The sequence below is a fragment of the Pituophis catenifer genome, unplaced genomic scaffold, assembly GCF_029215685.1.
Source record: "Pituophis catenifer annectens isolate HBS135680 unplaced genomic scaffold, rPitCat1.0.hap2 SCAF_2, whole genome shotgun sequence".
In the NCBI taxonomy this organism is placed as follows: Eukaryota; Metazoa; Chordata; class Lepidosauria; order Squamata; family Colubridae; genus Pituophis; species Pituophis catenifer.
Window position 1 is genome coordinate 263,866,927 of NW_027256882.1, and position 15,918 is coordinate 263,882,844.

A 15,918-nucleotide genomic window follows, 5' to 3' on the forward strand; every position below is an offset into this window, starting at 1 on the left:
CTTTAAGATTTGTGGAGTTCGACTCCCAGAATTCATCAGCCAGCAAAGCTTTGCTGGCTGAGGAATTCTGGGAGTTGAAGTCCAGAAGTCTTAAAGTTGCCAAGGTTGGAGACCCCTGGTATACATAAAGATAGATAACATGGTGTCATGTTATCCAGGCTCCACCCAGGGTTGAAATTCAAGATTTTTCCCTACCGGTTCTGTGGGAGTGGCTTGGTGGGCGTGGCAGGGGAAGGATATTGCAAAATCTCCATTCCCACCCCACTCTGGGGCCAGCCAGAGGTGGTATTTGCTGGTTCTCCAAACTACTCAAAATTTCCGCTACCGGTTCTCCAGAATCTGTTAGAACCTGCTGGATTTCACCCCTGGCTCCACCCCTTCCTGCTTCTGTGAAGGGGTGTATGTGTGTCTTTTAAAACAATGTCAAACAAGCACCACCTCTTATGTGCTTCTGTGAAGAATGGGTGTGACGTTACTTAACCCCCACAGAGTGTGTACCTCAGTAATGTGCTCCTTCAAATCATTTTGATCCTTGAATCCATATTAGAATCCACATTAATAGTCTGTGAAGTGGTGTTTGCTATAATGAAATGTGCCATTCTGTCATCCCTATGCGGGAGAGAGAGCTACATGAAATTGCTTGCTTCCATTCACCGGAAGCCTAGGTTTGTTTTCTGTGCTGGCTCCATATGTTGGCACTTCCTCAGCGATCTGGAAGAGCAGATTTGTTGTGTGAAAATATTGTGGATGTGGAATGGTGTGTAGGAGGCTACTGATACCAAAGTGCCAAGCCCTGTGCAATGTTACTGCTCTAATCTTAACTAAGGCTGTGGTTCAAGTGATTTCGCTCAGAAGAGAATCCAGAAATTGGACCTTTGATTTTTAAAAATATCTACCAATGAACTCTAAAAATTTCCTTTGCCTTTGATAAAAATCTAGGCAGAAGAGAATGCAGTTTTAACTCCTGGAAAGTACCAAGTTGGCAGAGAGTAATGTAAGGTTTGGATAGACTTCTACGAAGGTTTAGAGCAGAGGTCTTCAAACTTGGCAGCTTTAGGAAGTCCACAAGTCTTAAAGCTGCCAAGTTTGAGGACCCCTGATTTAGAGTACTGTACAGATACAGCACCTCTACTGTGATAATTCTTCTTACCCAACATTATATTCTGTATCTTCTGTTCATTCACCTGGTAAACGATGCTGGTACGGCTCTTTCAACATAAAAAAGACTAAAATCTCACTAAATTCTTAACACTCATCCCTAATTCAGAATATCAGACTTCCCAAGAGATGATGTTGCAAGATTTCAGCCATTTTTCTTAAAAGTTGAAGGTCTACAGATCCAGGGGTGTTGCAAATAGACGGATAGCTCCCCCAGGTGGTTATGTTCTCCTTCCTGAACGTTCCTTCTATTCCACCAAGCCAAGTTTAAAAAAATCACGTATTTACTTTACAGCATTGATTTTGTGGGAAGAGTGGTCAAGCCAATTATAAAGAGCTTTAGCTCAGATTAAATCCTAAAAAGAATCTGGTAGTCTTTGAAATTCACCCTGGCTAAAAATCATTCTTTTTGAAGTTAGTGTATAATTCAACATTTTTAAAAAAAAAAAGAGGGAGGAGATAATGAACAATTAGAGAAAATGTATTCTAGTTGCATAGCGACCAATCCTTCATAAGGCATGTGGAAGTAAGGGGATTTTTGGACAACTTACAAAACAATGTGTACTGCTGAAAAACAAAAGCTATGGAAGAAATAATAGATGAATTCCTCTGGATTTTTCAGTTTTTACTGCTTTTGGTGAAATCCTGGCAAGAAAAAAAGCTAGAACTTTCAAAATGGGGGTCAGACAGTGGTTTTTAACATTGTTAAAGGGGTGAGAGGAGGATCGCATTAGCCATGTTGTGAACTCTCATTTATTTCTCTCACTGCTGGTTCATCCAATAGGAGGCAACAATACAGAAATTTATAAAATCTGTTAATCTAAAGTAAATGTCTATGCGTGCTTTGGAAAACAATCCGTGCCGTGTTTTTTTTTTTTAATTATTAAGTTTGAGAACAAAAGTAAAAAAGAGCAAGTATCAGTTTCAGGACTTGCCTGATATTACTAAAACATTGTTATAAACTGAAAAGTAGTACCTCCAACACAAGATGTGGTCTACCTGTTGTTTTAAAAAACCTAAAAATAGATTTCTTGTAAAATACATGTGGGGGGAAAGGAATATGGACTAACTTGCATGAGAAGTTTCTTCTTTGTCTCTTTATTGATAAAGAACTATTGGTGAATATCGTATCCACAGCCCTATGCTACAAACCAATGAAGTTTTTATCACTGTAATGCTGCAAAATAGTTGCTTTGACTACTCCATGCACACAATCAAGCTCTGATCTTGATAAATTCCATACACTTCAGATATAGCCTAAGAGAATATACAGAGAATATACAGAATATAAACTGTATGCAAGAATATACAATATACATATATATACAGTATAGTAGGCGAGGTTATTTTATATTCTATTAGTATCAGAATCCTGTGGCATGAAAAAGAAACATTAAAGATTCTATTTTGAAGATTATGTAATCTAAAATGAGATTTCAAAGTTATTTCTGTTGTAACTAATGAATGTCATGCTTGTGCTGCTTTCTTATGATAACATGAGCTCCTTTATCTTACGTTGGTAAAAGTATAAGGCTAATTGCAATTGAGCTTTTGCTTTAAAGGTGTAGCCTTCGGATCTTGCCAAATCCCACTAATTCCTGTTCCTGCTATCCAGCTGATCAGCATCATTAGACACTAGTGAAATATTACAATAATGATCTTGCATGATAGAAATTGCTTTGCATATTGCATTATGGAGTTCCACAAATTCCATCTAATATAAACTTTGTAGTCATTCCATATACAACTTCAATCTCAATTATTACAGAATCTCTTTATTTCAGAAATGATTGGGGAAAATGCTGTGTGTGTGTGTGTGTGTGTGTGTGTGTGAGAGAGAGAGAGAGAGAGAGAGACAGACAGACAGACAGACAGACAGACAGACAGACAGACAGACGGAGATGCTATGGAATGATTTAATAATTGGAAATCATCTATTGGGAATCATTTTGAGGACAAGTATTTGGTCTCAATTTTGTTCTTCCTATTTGCCATAATGAAAATACTCACCAATTCACTTCTCTAAGTTTTTGGCATGTTCAACTAATATTGTAATATTAACATTATGAGCCACGGTAGCGCAGTGGTTAGAATGCAGTACTGCAGACTCCTTCTGCTGACTGCCAGCTGCCTGCAATTTGGCAGTTCGAATCTCACCAGGCTCAAGGTTGACTCAGTCTTCCATCCTTCCGAGGTGGATAAAATGAGGACCCAGATTGTTGGGGGCAGGTTTACAGGTTGACTCTGTAAACTGCTTAGAGAGGGCTGTAAAAGCAGTGTGAAGCGGTATATAAGTTTAAGTGCTATTGCTATACAAAAACACATTTCTATCTCCTTCCTTATCTTTTCCATAGGAAAAAGGATCCAGCTTCTGTCATTTGTTGCTCTGTTTTGAAGATCAGGCAGAATTTTGAAGGGGAAAAAATAAGACTTTTTAATATGTCAACCATACATATTTCTGCTTTTTCAGATCTCTAGCTGGAATTCGACAGCCTGAAAAAAAGGTTCACCTACAATCAAACGTAAATTATTTCTTCTATGTGAGAGCCGTTAATACCTTTGGAATAAGTGAACAAAGTGAAGCTGCTCTGATTTCAACAAAAGGTAGGTAAACTAAGGAAAACTTCACAACAAATAGAGAAAATGTACAAATATTAATATGTTTTCTTGCATATAGCATACTTTTTTGGTTTAAAAAAAAAGCTGTTTATTCAGATGAGGGACCAATAGCCACATGCTTGAAACATATTAAAGTGTAGTTAAAGTGTAGTTCAGGTATTTTTGGGAAGACATTTGATGGATTGATGAAACCATTTGCTTAAAATCAGACCTGCTGAACTTTGGAATTATCATGCCAAAACTGTCTATTCTCCCCCCGCCTCGAGACACAAACATGTATGTCAGCCAGTATCTCACCAGAGCCTTGGAGGTTAGAATGGTTAGAATCAGTGGTGGGTTGTCCCCGGTTCGGAACGGTTTGCAAGAACCGGTAGTAAAACTGGCGGGAGGCCCCACCCACTGCCCCGGATGTTGTCATCAGCAATCTGTGCATACCATTGCAAACCGGTAGTAAAGGTAAGTAGAACCCACCCCTGGTTAGAATGCAGTATTGCAGGCTAACTCTGCCCACAACCAGGAATTTGATGCTGAGCGGCTCAAAGTTGACTCAGCCTTCCATCCTTCCGAGGTCAGTAAAATGAGGACTCAGATTGTTGGTGGCAATACACTGACTCTGTAAACCACTTAGAGAGGGCTGTAAAAGCACTATGAAGCAGTATATAAGTCTAAGTGCTATCTTCCACTTGATGGAATATTTGATGTAAAGACTGATAGGAAGTTTGCATTTAGTAAAGATGTGTAGAAATACAAAGAAGTGATAAAAGGCTGCTCCATATGTTACATTTGATAGCAAATTGATAAAATGTATAAAAGTATACTATCCCCCCTATATTTAGAATACAAAAAAGAATTATGGCAAAAAAAATATCTCTGGAGAACAATTGAAGGCTAGAGTATACAAGGCAGGCTTGTATACTTTTAATGTTTAACCTTGACTGTTTGGCTTAATTGTATTGTGCACAATAGCTATATGAGCAGAAGGAAGTTTATGATGGGTCAGTTCATTGTATTGGGAGCATAAATAGTATTTGAAGGTTGTGACTCTGCAAAAGATTGGATTAATTGCCTTCCTGGATGCTGTTATTCCGGACATTTATCAAAAGAAAATCAAACACATATTCTATATGAGTTGGTAGTGAATACTATATTGGTTGCTTTCCAAGTACTTTGTTTCAGAGGTAAATAGGTTAATGGTCACTGATTCAATTGGCTATGCTTTCAGAGATTGTAAGAATCTTTCATAGTGAAATGAGGAAAAAAAATTGATAGATATATTTCATCAGTTTATACCTAACATTCCTAAATCAATCTTGGTTTTCCTACCTTTGTTACCCACAACTATGGCCCCATCTGATTTTCCTCTAATTATTTCTGCAATAGGATTCTTTATACGCAAGCCATTTGCCTTTAAAAGAGCCTTGGTAGTACAGTGGTCTAAAGCACCCTGTTATTAAGAACAGCTGCCTGCAATTACTGCAGGTTCGAATCTCGCCAAGGCTCAAGGTTGACTCAGCCTTCCATCCTTTCTAAGGTAGGTAAATTGAGGACCCAGTTATGGGGGCAATAAGCTGACTTTGTATAAATATACAAAAGAATGAAGGCTATTGCTTAGCGCATTGTAAGCCACCCTGTGTCTCCGGAGAAGGGTGGCATATAAATCAAAAAATTTTTTAAAAAAAGATCTTGCTTTTAGAGATAGGTGTGCAAATTAAATCCTCATAAATTTCGGTGGCAGATGTTTTGTGAAATTCTCCAAATAGGTATCTGAGTTAAAATGCAACTCCTTCCCTAGTAGAAACTCCAGTTGTCAATTTTTCTCTGGACCAAGTCAAAGTGTAATGAATAAGTGCGTTTGAGGGGGAGTGACTATTTCTGATTTATATGAAAAAACAAATCAATAATGAAGATGTTTGTGTTTTGAAAGGAAGCATATAAGAGGGAAAAGGTAAGGTCTCCTTTTAGCTGAACTGAACTCCTGGTAACTTCATGGACTTGGAGATGGACCTTGTCATTATCCCTTCTTTGGGATGCTTTTTCAACTTCCCAGGCTTAATATTTACATTTTTTAAAAGTGTACTTTGTGTTCATTTACATGTAAAAAGTCTGATTGGGAAACTTATATATTGTAAAAATAATATTACATTGAGATGGCATTGTGCACATTTACATTTTTAAAAAATCTGTGGAAAATTGTGCACATTAGCTCTGCAAATTAGGCTAAAATGCAAATGCAAAAGGAAGCACTTGTGATTCTTATGAATCATTTTTAGTTGCCTTTCTCATGTAGGATAGGAAAATAGACCAAATTTATCATGATCCTTTTCCTTTGCTCTTTAGTGCTGAAGGGGTGAGCTCTGCCTTTGAGCATAATGTTCTAATGGTTTGGTGGTTAGCAGAATGAATCCAAGTTTCTAAATTTAGATCAAATCTTAGTCTGGGAAAATGTGATGGTTTTTCCAGTGATTTGAATAAAAAAAAAAATCAGAAATAGCCGCGGTGGTGCAGTGGTTAGAATGCAGTACTGCAGGCTACTTCTGCTGTCTGCCGGCTGCCTGCAATTTGGCAGTTCAAATCTCACCAGGCTCAAGGTTGACTCAGCCTTCCATCCTTCCGAGATCCGAAAAATGAGGACCCAGATTGTTGGGGACAATATGCTGACTCTGTAAACCGCTTTAGAATGGGCTGTAAGTCTAAATGCTATTGCTATTGTGTATTAGAGTTGGCTTTAAAGACCCTTATTTCTCAATGTTAGTTGAAAAAGAAATGGGGAGGCCTACCAATCTCACACAATATTAGACAATAATAGTGGTTTCTATAGTTTTTATAATACAACATGAACAGCCATTTCCCCCATTCATGAAATGGTGTTTATTTTTTGCCTATGAATTACAATAGGAACAAGATTTCATATAATGAGAGAACTTGTTCACCCTGTACTGCAAGTATCACCCAATGGAACCATGATATCCCTTCCGGATGATGCTAATCTCCCTGGGTAAGTTTTTATTGACTCCTGTTCTTTCTTTCTGTTGGATAATATTTTAAACAGGATATGTGGATTAGAGACCATAAAAAAAAAAGAAAACAGACTTCTTGCATAGAAGGAAAATTCCTTCCTTCCAACCTCCCTTCCTCCATCCCTCCCTCCCTCCCTGCCTCCCCCTTTCCTTTCCTTTCCTTTCCTTTCCTTTCCTTTCCTTTCCTTTCCTTTCCTTTCCTTTCCTTTCCTTTCCTTTCCTTTCCCTTTCCTTTCCTTTCCTTTCCTTTCCTTTCCTTTCCTTTCCTTTCCTTTCCTCTTTTTTCTTTTTTCCACTTCAGGTTAGTTAAATAGCAGCATATGTTGTCATCTTTAAAAAGTCTTTGTTGGGTAGTTTTCTTTGCCAAATGGTTTGGATTCAAGGAATAGAAAACCATCCATTTGGATGCATGTAAATCCATCAAAATATCCGAATGATTTCTGGATTTTTCTTTTCTTTTGCTGCTTTGGTGTGTTACTCTGGGTCCCTCTCCAGCCAGTCTGCAGCACCAACTGGCCCCTGGAATTTCAATTTTACACAGGTTATTTTTGTCCTTTAAATAGCAGGTTGCTTGTGGTCTTGATCAAGATCATGTTTATTACATGCTGTAGAACTCTGTAACCCTTTCTCCACATATCCCAACTAGTAAACAAGATAGAGGAAGAATGCAGGGCATGTCTTCTGGGATTCTTTCCAATTCTTTTACCAAGCAGAGGATGTTTCTATTTTGTCTTTGTGATGAAATAACACGTTACATCTGCGTGTGCATTTTTTGCTGTTTCCCAATGACGCATTCATGTATGTGTATGTCTCATTGGAAGCACTGGAGGATTACATATACTTTACTCAGGGTCATGTAATTTGGAGGGAAAGGATTTTCGTTCTAATAGATGTATTCTAAATTATTTTCCAATTGACTCTCCCAGAAAGATGAATTGGAGGAATCTGAAGGGGATTTTCAAACCCAACCTTCTTCTGCCAGCATCTCCCCACCACGCCAAATGCAATCTTATTCTGTTTGTTCTTGGAGAGTTTGTCCTGTTGACAGAGTTCTGAGCCCCTTCTTATTTCTTTAATTCCCACTTTCCGTTGGTTTGGAAAACATAACATGTTAGCAGGAGTGGTATTCAGTGGTGGGTTTCAACCGGTGTTACTAGCGGTTCTCTTTGCGTGCCCGCTTTGTGCGCGATCGGTTGGGTTTCTGGCCAGCTGAGGTACTGCAATCCACTCTGCCGCGCCTGTCAGCTGGGCTAAAAATCAAGAAATAAAGGTAGAAATAAAGCGGGGGGCGAGCAGGAGGGCCCAGCTCCCAGTCACAGAGAACCAGTTCGGTGACGTCACATCATCATCGCTACCGGTTTGGCCGAACCGGGCCGAACCGAGAGCAATCCATCACTGGTGGTATTCACTTACCTTCACTACCGGTTCACAAATGTGAGCGCACATGCCACCTCTGCACATGCGCAGGGCCTTCTGTGCATGCGCAGAGCATCAAAACGGGACGTGATGATGTCCAGGTGGGTGGGCGGAGCTTCCTGCAGCAACCGCTACCGGATAGAACCGGCTGAATACCACCACTGCATTAGGGAAAGCCTCTGGAATCCTTTTCCACCCCTATACCAATAGTAGCCATAGGAAGTGCCTGCATATTTCTTCTGTGTAATGAAATTACATATTGCATCCATCCATACAGACTTTCTCTCCAGAGATGACTCAGGATGTGTGAATATATATTGCCTGGGTATGTTAGTGGTATCGGGGTGCATGCAGATATGTTGTGTATGTGTGAGAGAGGGGCTAATCAGAATGGAGATATATGTATTGCCTGTATGGGTGTGGGTGTGGGTGGGTGCACATGTGTTGCATTTGTATATTTCTGTTCTCCACTCATGTACATCTACGTCTATTTGTGCCCAAGCAGGTGAACAGGGTAACCTGCTCCACTCTAAACCACATCATCTGGAAGAAGAGAGATTTATGAATCAACAAACCAAATTCTAAGCTATTGCCCACCTGCATTTGGGGAATTTAAACTGGATTTTCTTTCTCTGGATTGGGACTATTATTAAACTCAATCTTTCTTTTGATGACTTCTCCTCTCCAGTTTTGCTTTTGTTCCATTCTGTTTCCATAAAGGTGTCCTTCTGACAGACATCAGAGTCTTTTTACATCATTTATTTCTTATCTTTCTATTGGTTCTGAAAGGGGAAAGGGATTTTCTCTCACTCCAAACACTGCTAAGCCAGAGATAGGTTTTAGCAGGTTCTGACCAGTTCTGGAGAACCAGTAGTGGAAATTTTGAGTAGTTCGGAGAACCGGTAAATACCATCTCTAGGTGGCCCCACCCCCATCTAATCTCTGCCTCCCGAGTCCCAGCTGATCGGGAGGAAATGGGGATTTTGCAGTAACCTTCCCCTGGAATGGGAAGGGAATGGAGATTTTACAGTATCCTTCCCCTGCCATGCCCACCAAGCCACACCCACAGAACCGGTAGTAAAAAATTTTGAAACCCACCACTATGCTAAACCAGGTTATGGTGAAAAGCTAGGAGGCTTGAGACTTCTTTAGTGTTTGAGCTGGCATGGTTGTTTTGGAATGCAAGGCCACTTTTCTTTGTCATCTCTTTGTGCAGAAGCCCACCAGTGTTGGGTGAGCTCTTGCCTGCTCAAGGATGGCATTACTGGGAAATCACCGTCAGTGATTGTGGAGCTTACAAGGTTGGGATCTGCTCTTCAACACTCCTAGAAAGTAGTGACCTGGGACAGAAAAGCAATTCTTGGTGCTTACATTGCTCCAGCAAAACAAGGTAATACGAAGATGCTCCTCATTGAAACTTCTCGGAATGGAATGGAATGGAATGGAATGGAATGGAATGGAATGGAATGGAATAGTATAACAGAGTTGGAAGGGACCTTGGATGTTTTTCTTCGGTAGTGGGCACAGATGGTCTTTTGAAATTAATGCCCAAATTTGGAGCAGAAAGTTGAATTTTTCCAAATTTTCCCTAGTCAGATGCATCTGTGTCTGAGAGGGAGGGGGGCATTTCAAATAAGTCAGGAAGGCAGAAATCACTGAGTGTAAAAAGTGGGAAGGCTTCAGCGTTGCTGACACAGCTCCCATCTCCTTGTTGTGACTCCGTTGTCTGAGCCTGGGCTATCGACAGATGCAGACTCTGAGAGTGAGGGAGAGGAGTTGGCAAGGCCTCCCTCTCCAGGACCCTCCTCTCTGGCAATGCCTCTGGAGGACACCGAAGGCCAAACGATAGACTCAGAGCCAAGCACGTCCCCGCAGCCACAGGTGGACAGCGATGAAGAAGATAAGTGCTGTCTGGACCCACGGCAGAGGCACAGGGAGAAGCGTGCACAGCAGAGGGGAAGGCGTGCCAGAGATTAGCTGAGTCACTGGACCACACCCCACAGGGTATAAATATGGGTGTGGTGGCCGGTTCAGTTTGTGATGAGCAAAAACTGGAAATAATCCATGATCTCTGCGTTACTGGACTTTGCCTGCTTTATCGGACTGCATTTGGATTAATCCTTGTATTGTTGAAACTCTGCCTGTTTTATCGGAATGCTTGCAGTCTAATCTTTGTTTTGTGTGAGTAAAGTCTGAATTGGCAGCTAGCCACTGGGTTGCTGCCAGCTTTATCTTCAAAGAGTTTTGTCGTGTGGTTTATTAACTCCGGGCCATCTGTGGGGGTGCGTGTGTGGTACGGGGACAGAACACTCCTCTGATGGACCTCCTCATCCAAATGAACGAGAGAGCGCTCCACAAAAACAAGGTAAGTTTCTTAAAAAAGAGAATTGATGGCAAAATAACAAGTTGGAAGTAATAGTCATAGAATATTAGCGCAAATGAGAATAAAAATAATCGCCGTCAGAAGCAGAGAAGATGACTTGTTTCAAAATTTCCAGGGCCGCCCTGGAAACAGCGAAGGACCAGCCCAGAGTGCCTCTGCCAGCGAAAATGGAGCTCCATTTTTACTGGCAGAGGATTATAGGAGGCCATCACAGCCGAAAATGGAGCATGCAGGGGCCATGTGCAGATCTCCCAAGCTCCGTTTTCACTGGCAGAGGGTTGCAGGAGGCCGTCACAGCTGAAAACGGAACCTGAGAACCCGTTTTTGCAGGCAGAGCGCTCAGGCCACCATAGGTGCCCCCAACATAAGTAATGTCGAGCTGGCCATGCCCACGCCGGCCCTCCTGATGCAACCCTCAATGAAATCGAGTTTGACACCCCTGGTGTAATAGCTCTCATGGTCAGACAATAACTCCTTATTTTGAGTTTGTGTTTGAATAAATTTACATCTGCTTCCCTATGATAGCCTTTCAAGTATTGGAAGACTGCTATCATGCTTTGCTTTTGTCTTCTCTCCTTTAGGCTAAACATATCTGGTTCTTATAACCAAGTTTCATAGGATTTGACTTCCATGTGCTTCTCCATTTTTGTTGTTTTTCTCTGTACTGTTTCCACTTCCTCAGCATCCTTTTTGTGTTGTGACTAAAACTATCACATCCCATAATCTTAACATTACCCCATTGTTGATATAATCCAAATTTCATCCATCGGTTGTTTCTACTAGATTATATTCTCTTTCCTGCATTAGGATTTCTTGTTTTTGCCTGTTTCCATACTTCTGTTGGCAGTTTTTCATCAACATCCCCATGCTGTTTCATTTACAATTGAAATTGAACAATTTGTAAACAAATTTGAATGCAAGCTTTCATCTCTCTCTCTCTCTACGAGAATGGGATGAACAAAATTTCACCATAAAGTCCTCTTCTTGATTTTCTGGTTGTATAATTTTCATTAACTGAAATAGGAGCAGAGCTTTGAACCCTTGCAATTTGTTGTTGTAATGAATCCTCCAACCATGAGATCCATCTGTCTTATCCTGGGGCAATTTGCTGCCTAGTTAATACATTGCTCCCACGGCTGCTTCGCTCGAGGTCATCCTGATGATATAACTGGTATTGAGAGCGAAAGAGAGACCAGTTTCCTTGGACGGAATCCAGAACTTTGCAATGCTGGATGATCGTTAGCTAGGAATAGTACTCTAGTGATATACTCTGTCTCGTTTTTCTGGCAGATAAGGTCACATTGTGGTGGTTTTCAGACTTCTCGTCTCCATATCTAATTAGTATTTTTAATTTAGCACTCATCATCCATTGAAAAGGGTGGTTAGTATCTGTAATACTGTATTTCAAAATGAGTGCTTAATGAAATGAAGTGCAGCATATATATTTCCTTAGTAATTATTTCAGCAGCCTGTAAGAATGAGCATCTTGATTAATACTATGGTGATCCTTATTTCTGTGTGGAAATGCATATGTAAAGTGAGATATATGGGGATGAGTAGGTCAGACCTAGAGTATTCTCCCTCAGGCCCCATTGTTAGATTCCATACGGAAAAAATACTGGAATCTATATAGCCCATTTGTCATCCTATACTGTAGGTTAATTTAGGTTAACTGGTAGATTAACACCCCCCTCAATCTCTGCTTCCCATCCATCCATCTTCTGTTGTCATATTGATGTATTCTCATTTTCTTGTTCATTGTTTTCTTGTTCTATTATTTTACTTCTGTTTTGTTTACACTTCTTTCTATTTCTTCCTTTTTATTGTTGTAAGCCACATAAAGAAGCCCCGTGGTGTGATGAGTGCCAAATAAATTAAACAAATAACATTGTTAAACAACATCGTTAAAGAAATAACATTTATTAACAAAATAAATAAATAAATCCCCCAAACTAGTTCTAACATTAAAATATGCCAATGGGTTTAGGGAGCAAAATGTTACAATAATCAGCAAATGTGCCTTGCCTGTTTTCCTAAGCTTTGTGTTTTTGTGTGGAGGATAGAGTCCAGAGAAGACACAACTTCTTCTTATCTACCAATTGCTTTTGTACAGTCAGTTCTGTATCTAGAAGGAAGAGAGGCAGTGGTGGGTTGCTACCAGTTTGCTCCCGCCTGGATGCTTCTGTACATGCACAGAAGCTTCGCACGCACTAGCAAACTGGTAGCAAACTAAATTGAAACCCACTACTTAAGAGAGATATATCATCTTGCTTATAGGCAATACATGATGCAGAGCTGCCCCTCTCTTGATCTGGTATCCTTTTAATTTGTTGAGTTGCAACTCTCCTAATTCCTAGTTAGAATAAAAATTCCCCACCTGAAACCTGCCTGAGACTGCAGGTAAATGCAGAGCAATGCATTTGGAAGGACATGAAGCAGATAAATGATATATAATATCCCAAAGAGTATACAATAACTGAGAAAATAGGTATTGCTTTTCTTGCCTGAAATAAATCCATAAATGATCCTGTGTATATATTCTAATTAAATTATGTTCTTATTCAGGGTTTTTCTCATTGGAAAAGAGAAATGTTGGAATGCATTGTTAAGCGATGGGATTCCAGATCCTTATTCCTAAGATCTAAAAATAGAGTAACCTATTGAGATCTCTTTCTAAACAGGTGGTGGAGTTGTGCATAGTACTTTTCAGATCTCAGAAACTTTTTTGTTGATCCAAGGAGTCGGTTACAAATTGGCCTTTGCAGTCAGGTTGGCATTAGATGAGATTTAGATAGTGTTGGACTAAACAAATTCTGTGATGGACCTTTGCCATAGATTTGTACTGATTTTATATTTTTTTGCTCTTTGCAGTTCTGCATTTAAAGTTCTGCACAATGGCGAGATGAGTGAAATTATTGTGACTGAACAGCCTGCCCGGATTGGCATCCTGCTAGACTACAACGCTGGAAGACTCCTATTTCTCAATGCAGAAAGAGGGCAGTTGCTGTCTGCTATCAAATACAAATTCACTAAAGCAGCTTATCCTGTTTTTGTACTGGAACAATCAGGGTTTCTCAACCTGCATACAGGCATGGAACTACCAGAATTTGTAAAGCAAAGCTGAACATTATCTTCCGAATCACATACAAAAGAAAAAAAAGAAAAAGAAAAAGAAGAATTTGGTAAAAAGACTTGAGATGGATTTTTGTCTTGATATTCAATGCCCATGATTCAGAGAGACACTCAGAGTGTTTGGTGGCCTCTATAAGAAGGCTCTATAAGCCTTCTACTCAGAAATACTACACACACAAACAAACAAACAGAAACCCAGAAATGGTGGGGAAGTTTCAAGAGCAGATCAAAGAAGCTCTCCTTAAGGGAAAAAAAAAACCCTGAGAAGCTAACAGAGTACATGTAATCCACCCACAGGCCTGCAAAGTATTTGGATGGTGTCCAAATTCTTTCCCCCAGTTATTTCTATTCACTGGAATCGTGTGCTCAATGCTCGCAGAGAAATCCTAAATAGAATCTCACTACTTAACTATTTTTCATGCACTGTGTTGCAGGTATCAAATTACTTTCTGGAGGAAAAATGTTTATGTTACTATATTAATATTCATGATATATTAAAATAATGGATTAAATATTAAATATTAACATTAATTAATGCCCAAAGATGTGATATGCTCATGCAACACCTATTGGCTGAAGGATACTAGAAGCTTCTTTTTCATTAGTTCCTTGGTTTAAGGTCCAACACAATTGGCAAGACCAAGCAAGCAAGAACAGACAGATTTCAGGAAGGTATTTTTAATGCTAATCAGAAGTAAACATGGAATTTTGGAAATGCAAATAAGAATTTTCCACCTTCATTAACAGTACATTAAAACCAGTCAAGCTTCTCTGAGAAATCTGAAATGCACCTTTTCAGATTTCTCTCCACTTGTGCGTAGTGGATTTATATGATTTTTATTTATTCAAGACATTTGTATAGCTGCCCATGAGTGGCGTGGTTGTCGAGAGGTTGTCTCACCTCACAATCAAGAGGCTGTGAGCTGGATCCTAGGTAACGGTAGATATTTCTCTGAGTGCAATGAGTAATTGTCTGCAAACTCTGTGTAGGTGTCAAGAAGGGCATCCAGCCAATAAACGCTCAAAATCCATTCAGTTGCCTCATCTCCATTCCAATGCATATGCAAGTTTTGGTATATTTGGGTCTTTTCCCGTGTAAGATTGAGAATATCTTGGCGACGTTTAGATGAGGTCCCACTCATCATCTTCAGGCTGGTGTCTTCGGCTTCGTGCTTGTACAAGGAAAGCATGATTGGAGCCTCTGTCTCTCTATAAATACTGTTGGGGAGGTGTGGGGTGCTGGCTTTGTTGCTGTGAGCAGATTGGTTGCCTGTGTTGTTACTTGATGAGTTGATGTTTGCAGATTAGTCAGCTGTTTCGTAACATCCTGTGTGGGTGAGGTCCTTGTTGTGTGCCCATTAGTCTTTTGTGTTTTAACGACCTGGGTAATGGGCTGTGTGTTAACATCCTGAGTTCCAGTGTTGTGATATCCTGAGTTTTTTGATGTAATGTCCTCAGCAGATGGCTGTGATGCCACATCCCGGGCTTTGGTTTGGCTCCGAGTTTGAGGTCTTGCCATGTGTTCATGGCGTGTGTCAGTTTGCTTTGTGTGGGGATCGGAGGGGGATGCAGCAGCTGGTGATGGTGCCATGGTCTGGCTTCTGGATGGTGGTGAACATGACATGAAACAGCTGACTAATCTGCAAACATCAACTCATCAAGTAACAACACAGGCAACCAACCCGCTCACAGCAACAAAGCCAGCACCCCATACCTCCTCACCAGTATTTATAGAGAGACGACAGCTCCGATCATGCTTTCCTCACACAAGCACGAAGCCGAAGACACCAGCCTGAAGATGACGAGCGGGACTGCTGACATAAGCCTGATGACATAAGACTGCTGACATAAGCCTGATGATGGCAGATGGGATTCTGTCGAAACGTCGCTTCTACCTTTTAGGGATATATCCACAATTACACGGGAAGAAACCCGAAATATTAACTATACACACATACATACCCGTGAAAACTTACATATATATATATATATATACCCATCAAATCAAAAATTAGGTATCAACTCATCCATCGTCTCTTCATTGTTTATATCATGGATAGACCATCATGGAGAAAATCTGGTTGCTAAGAGTCAACAATGAATTGATCATACATCATCATCATCATCTCCATCTCCATCTTCATCTCCATCTCATCCATTCCTTCCTCAGCCTCCCCACAGTCTCTCACACTT

At 40.3% G+C, this 15,918-nt stretch overlaps 1 protein-coding gene across 3 annotated transcripts in view; it reads left to right on the forward strand.

Annotated features, from left to right (window-relative positions):
- The window catches only part of CMYA5 (cardiomyopathy associated 5), a 73,054-nt gene extending 58,158 nt beyond the window's left edge, over nucleotides 1-14,896 (forward strand). For all 3 annotated transcript variants that reach the window (XM_070938835.1, XM_070938837.1, XM_070938836.1), the window contains 4 exons: nucleotides 3,629-3,762; nucleotides 6,673-6,772; nucleotides 9,427-9,600; nucleotides 13,465-14,896. In XM_070938835.1, coding sequence (XP_070794936.1) covers nucleotides 3,629-3,762; nucleotides 6,673-6,772; nucleotides 9,427-9,600; nucleotides 13,465-13,717 — 661 coding nt within the window. In that variant the 3' untranslated portion in view covers nucleotides 13,718-14,896. The remainder of the gene's footprint in view (nucleotides 1-3,628; nucleotides 3,763-6,672; nucleotides 6,773-9,426; nucleotides 9,601-13,464) is intronic.
- The last annotated feature ends 1,022 nt before the right edge of the window (nucleotides 14,897-15,918 follow it).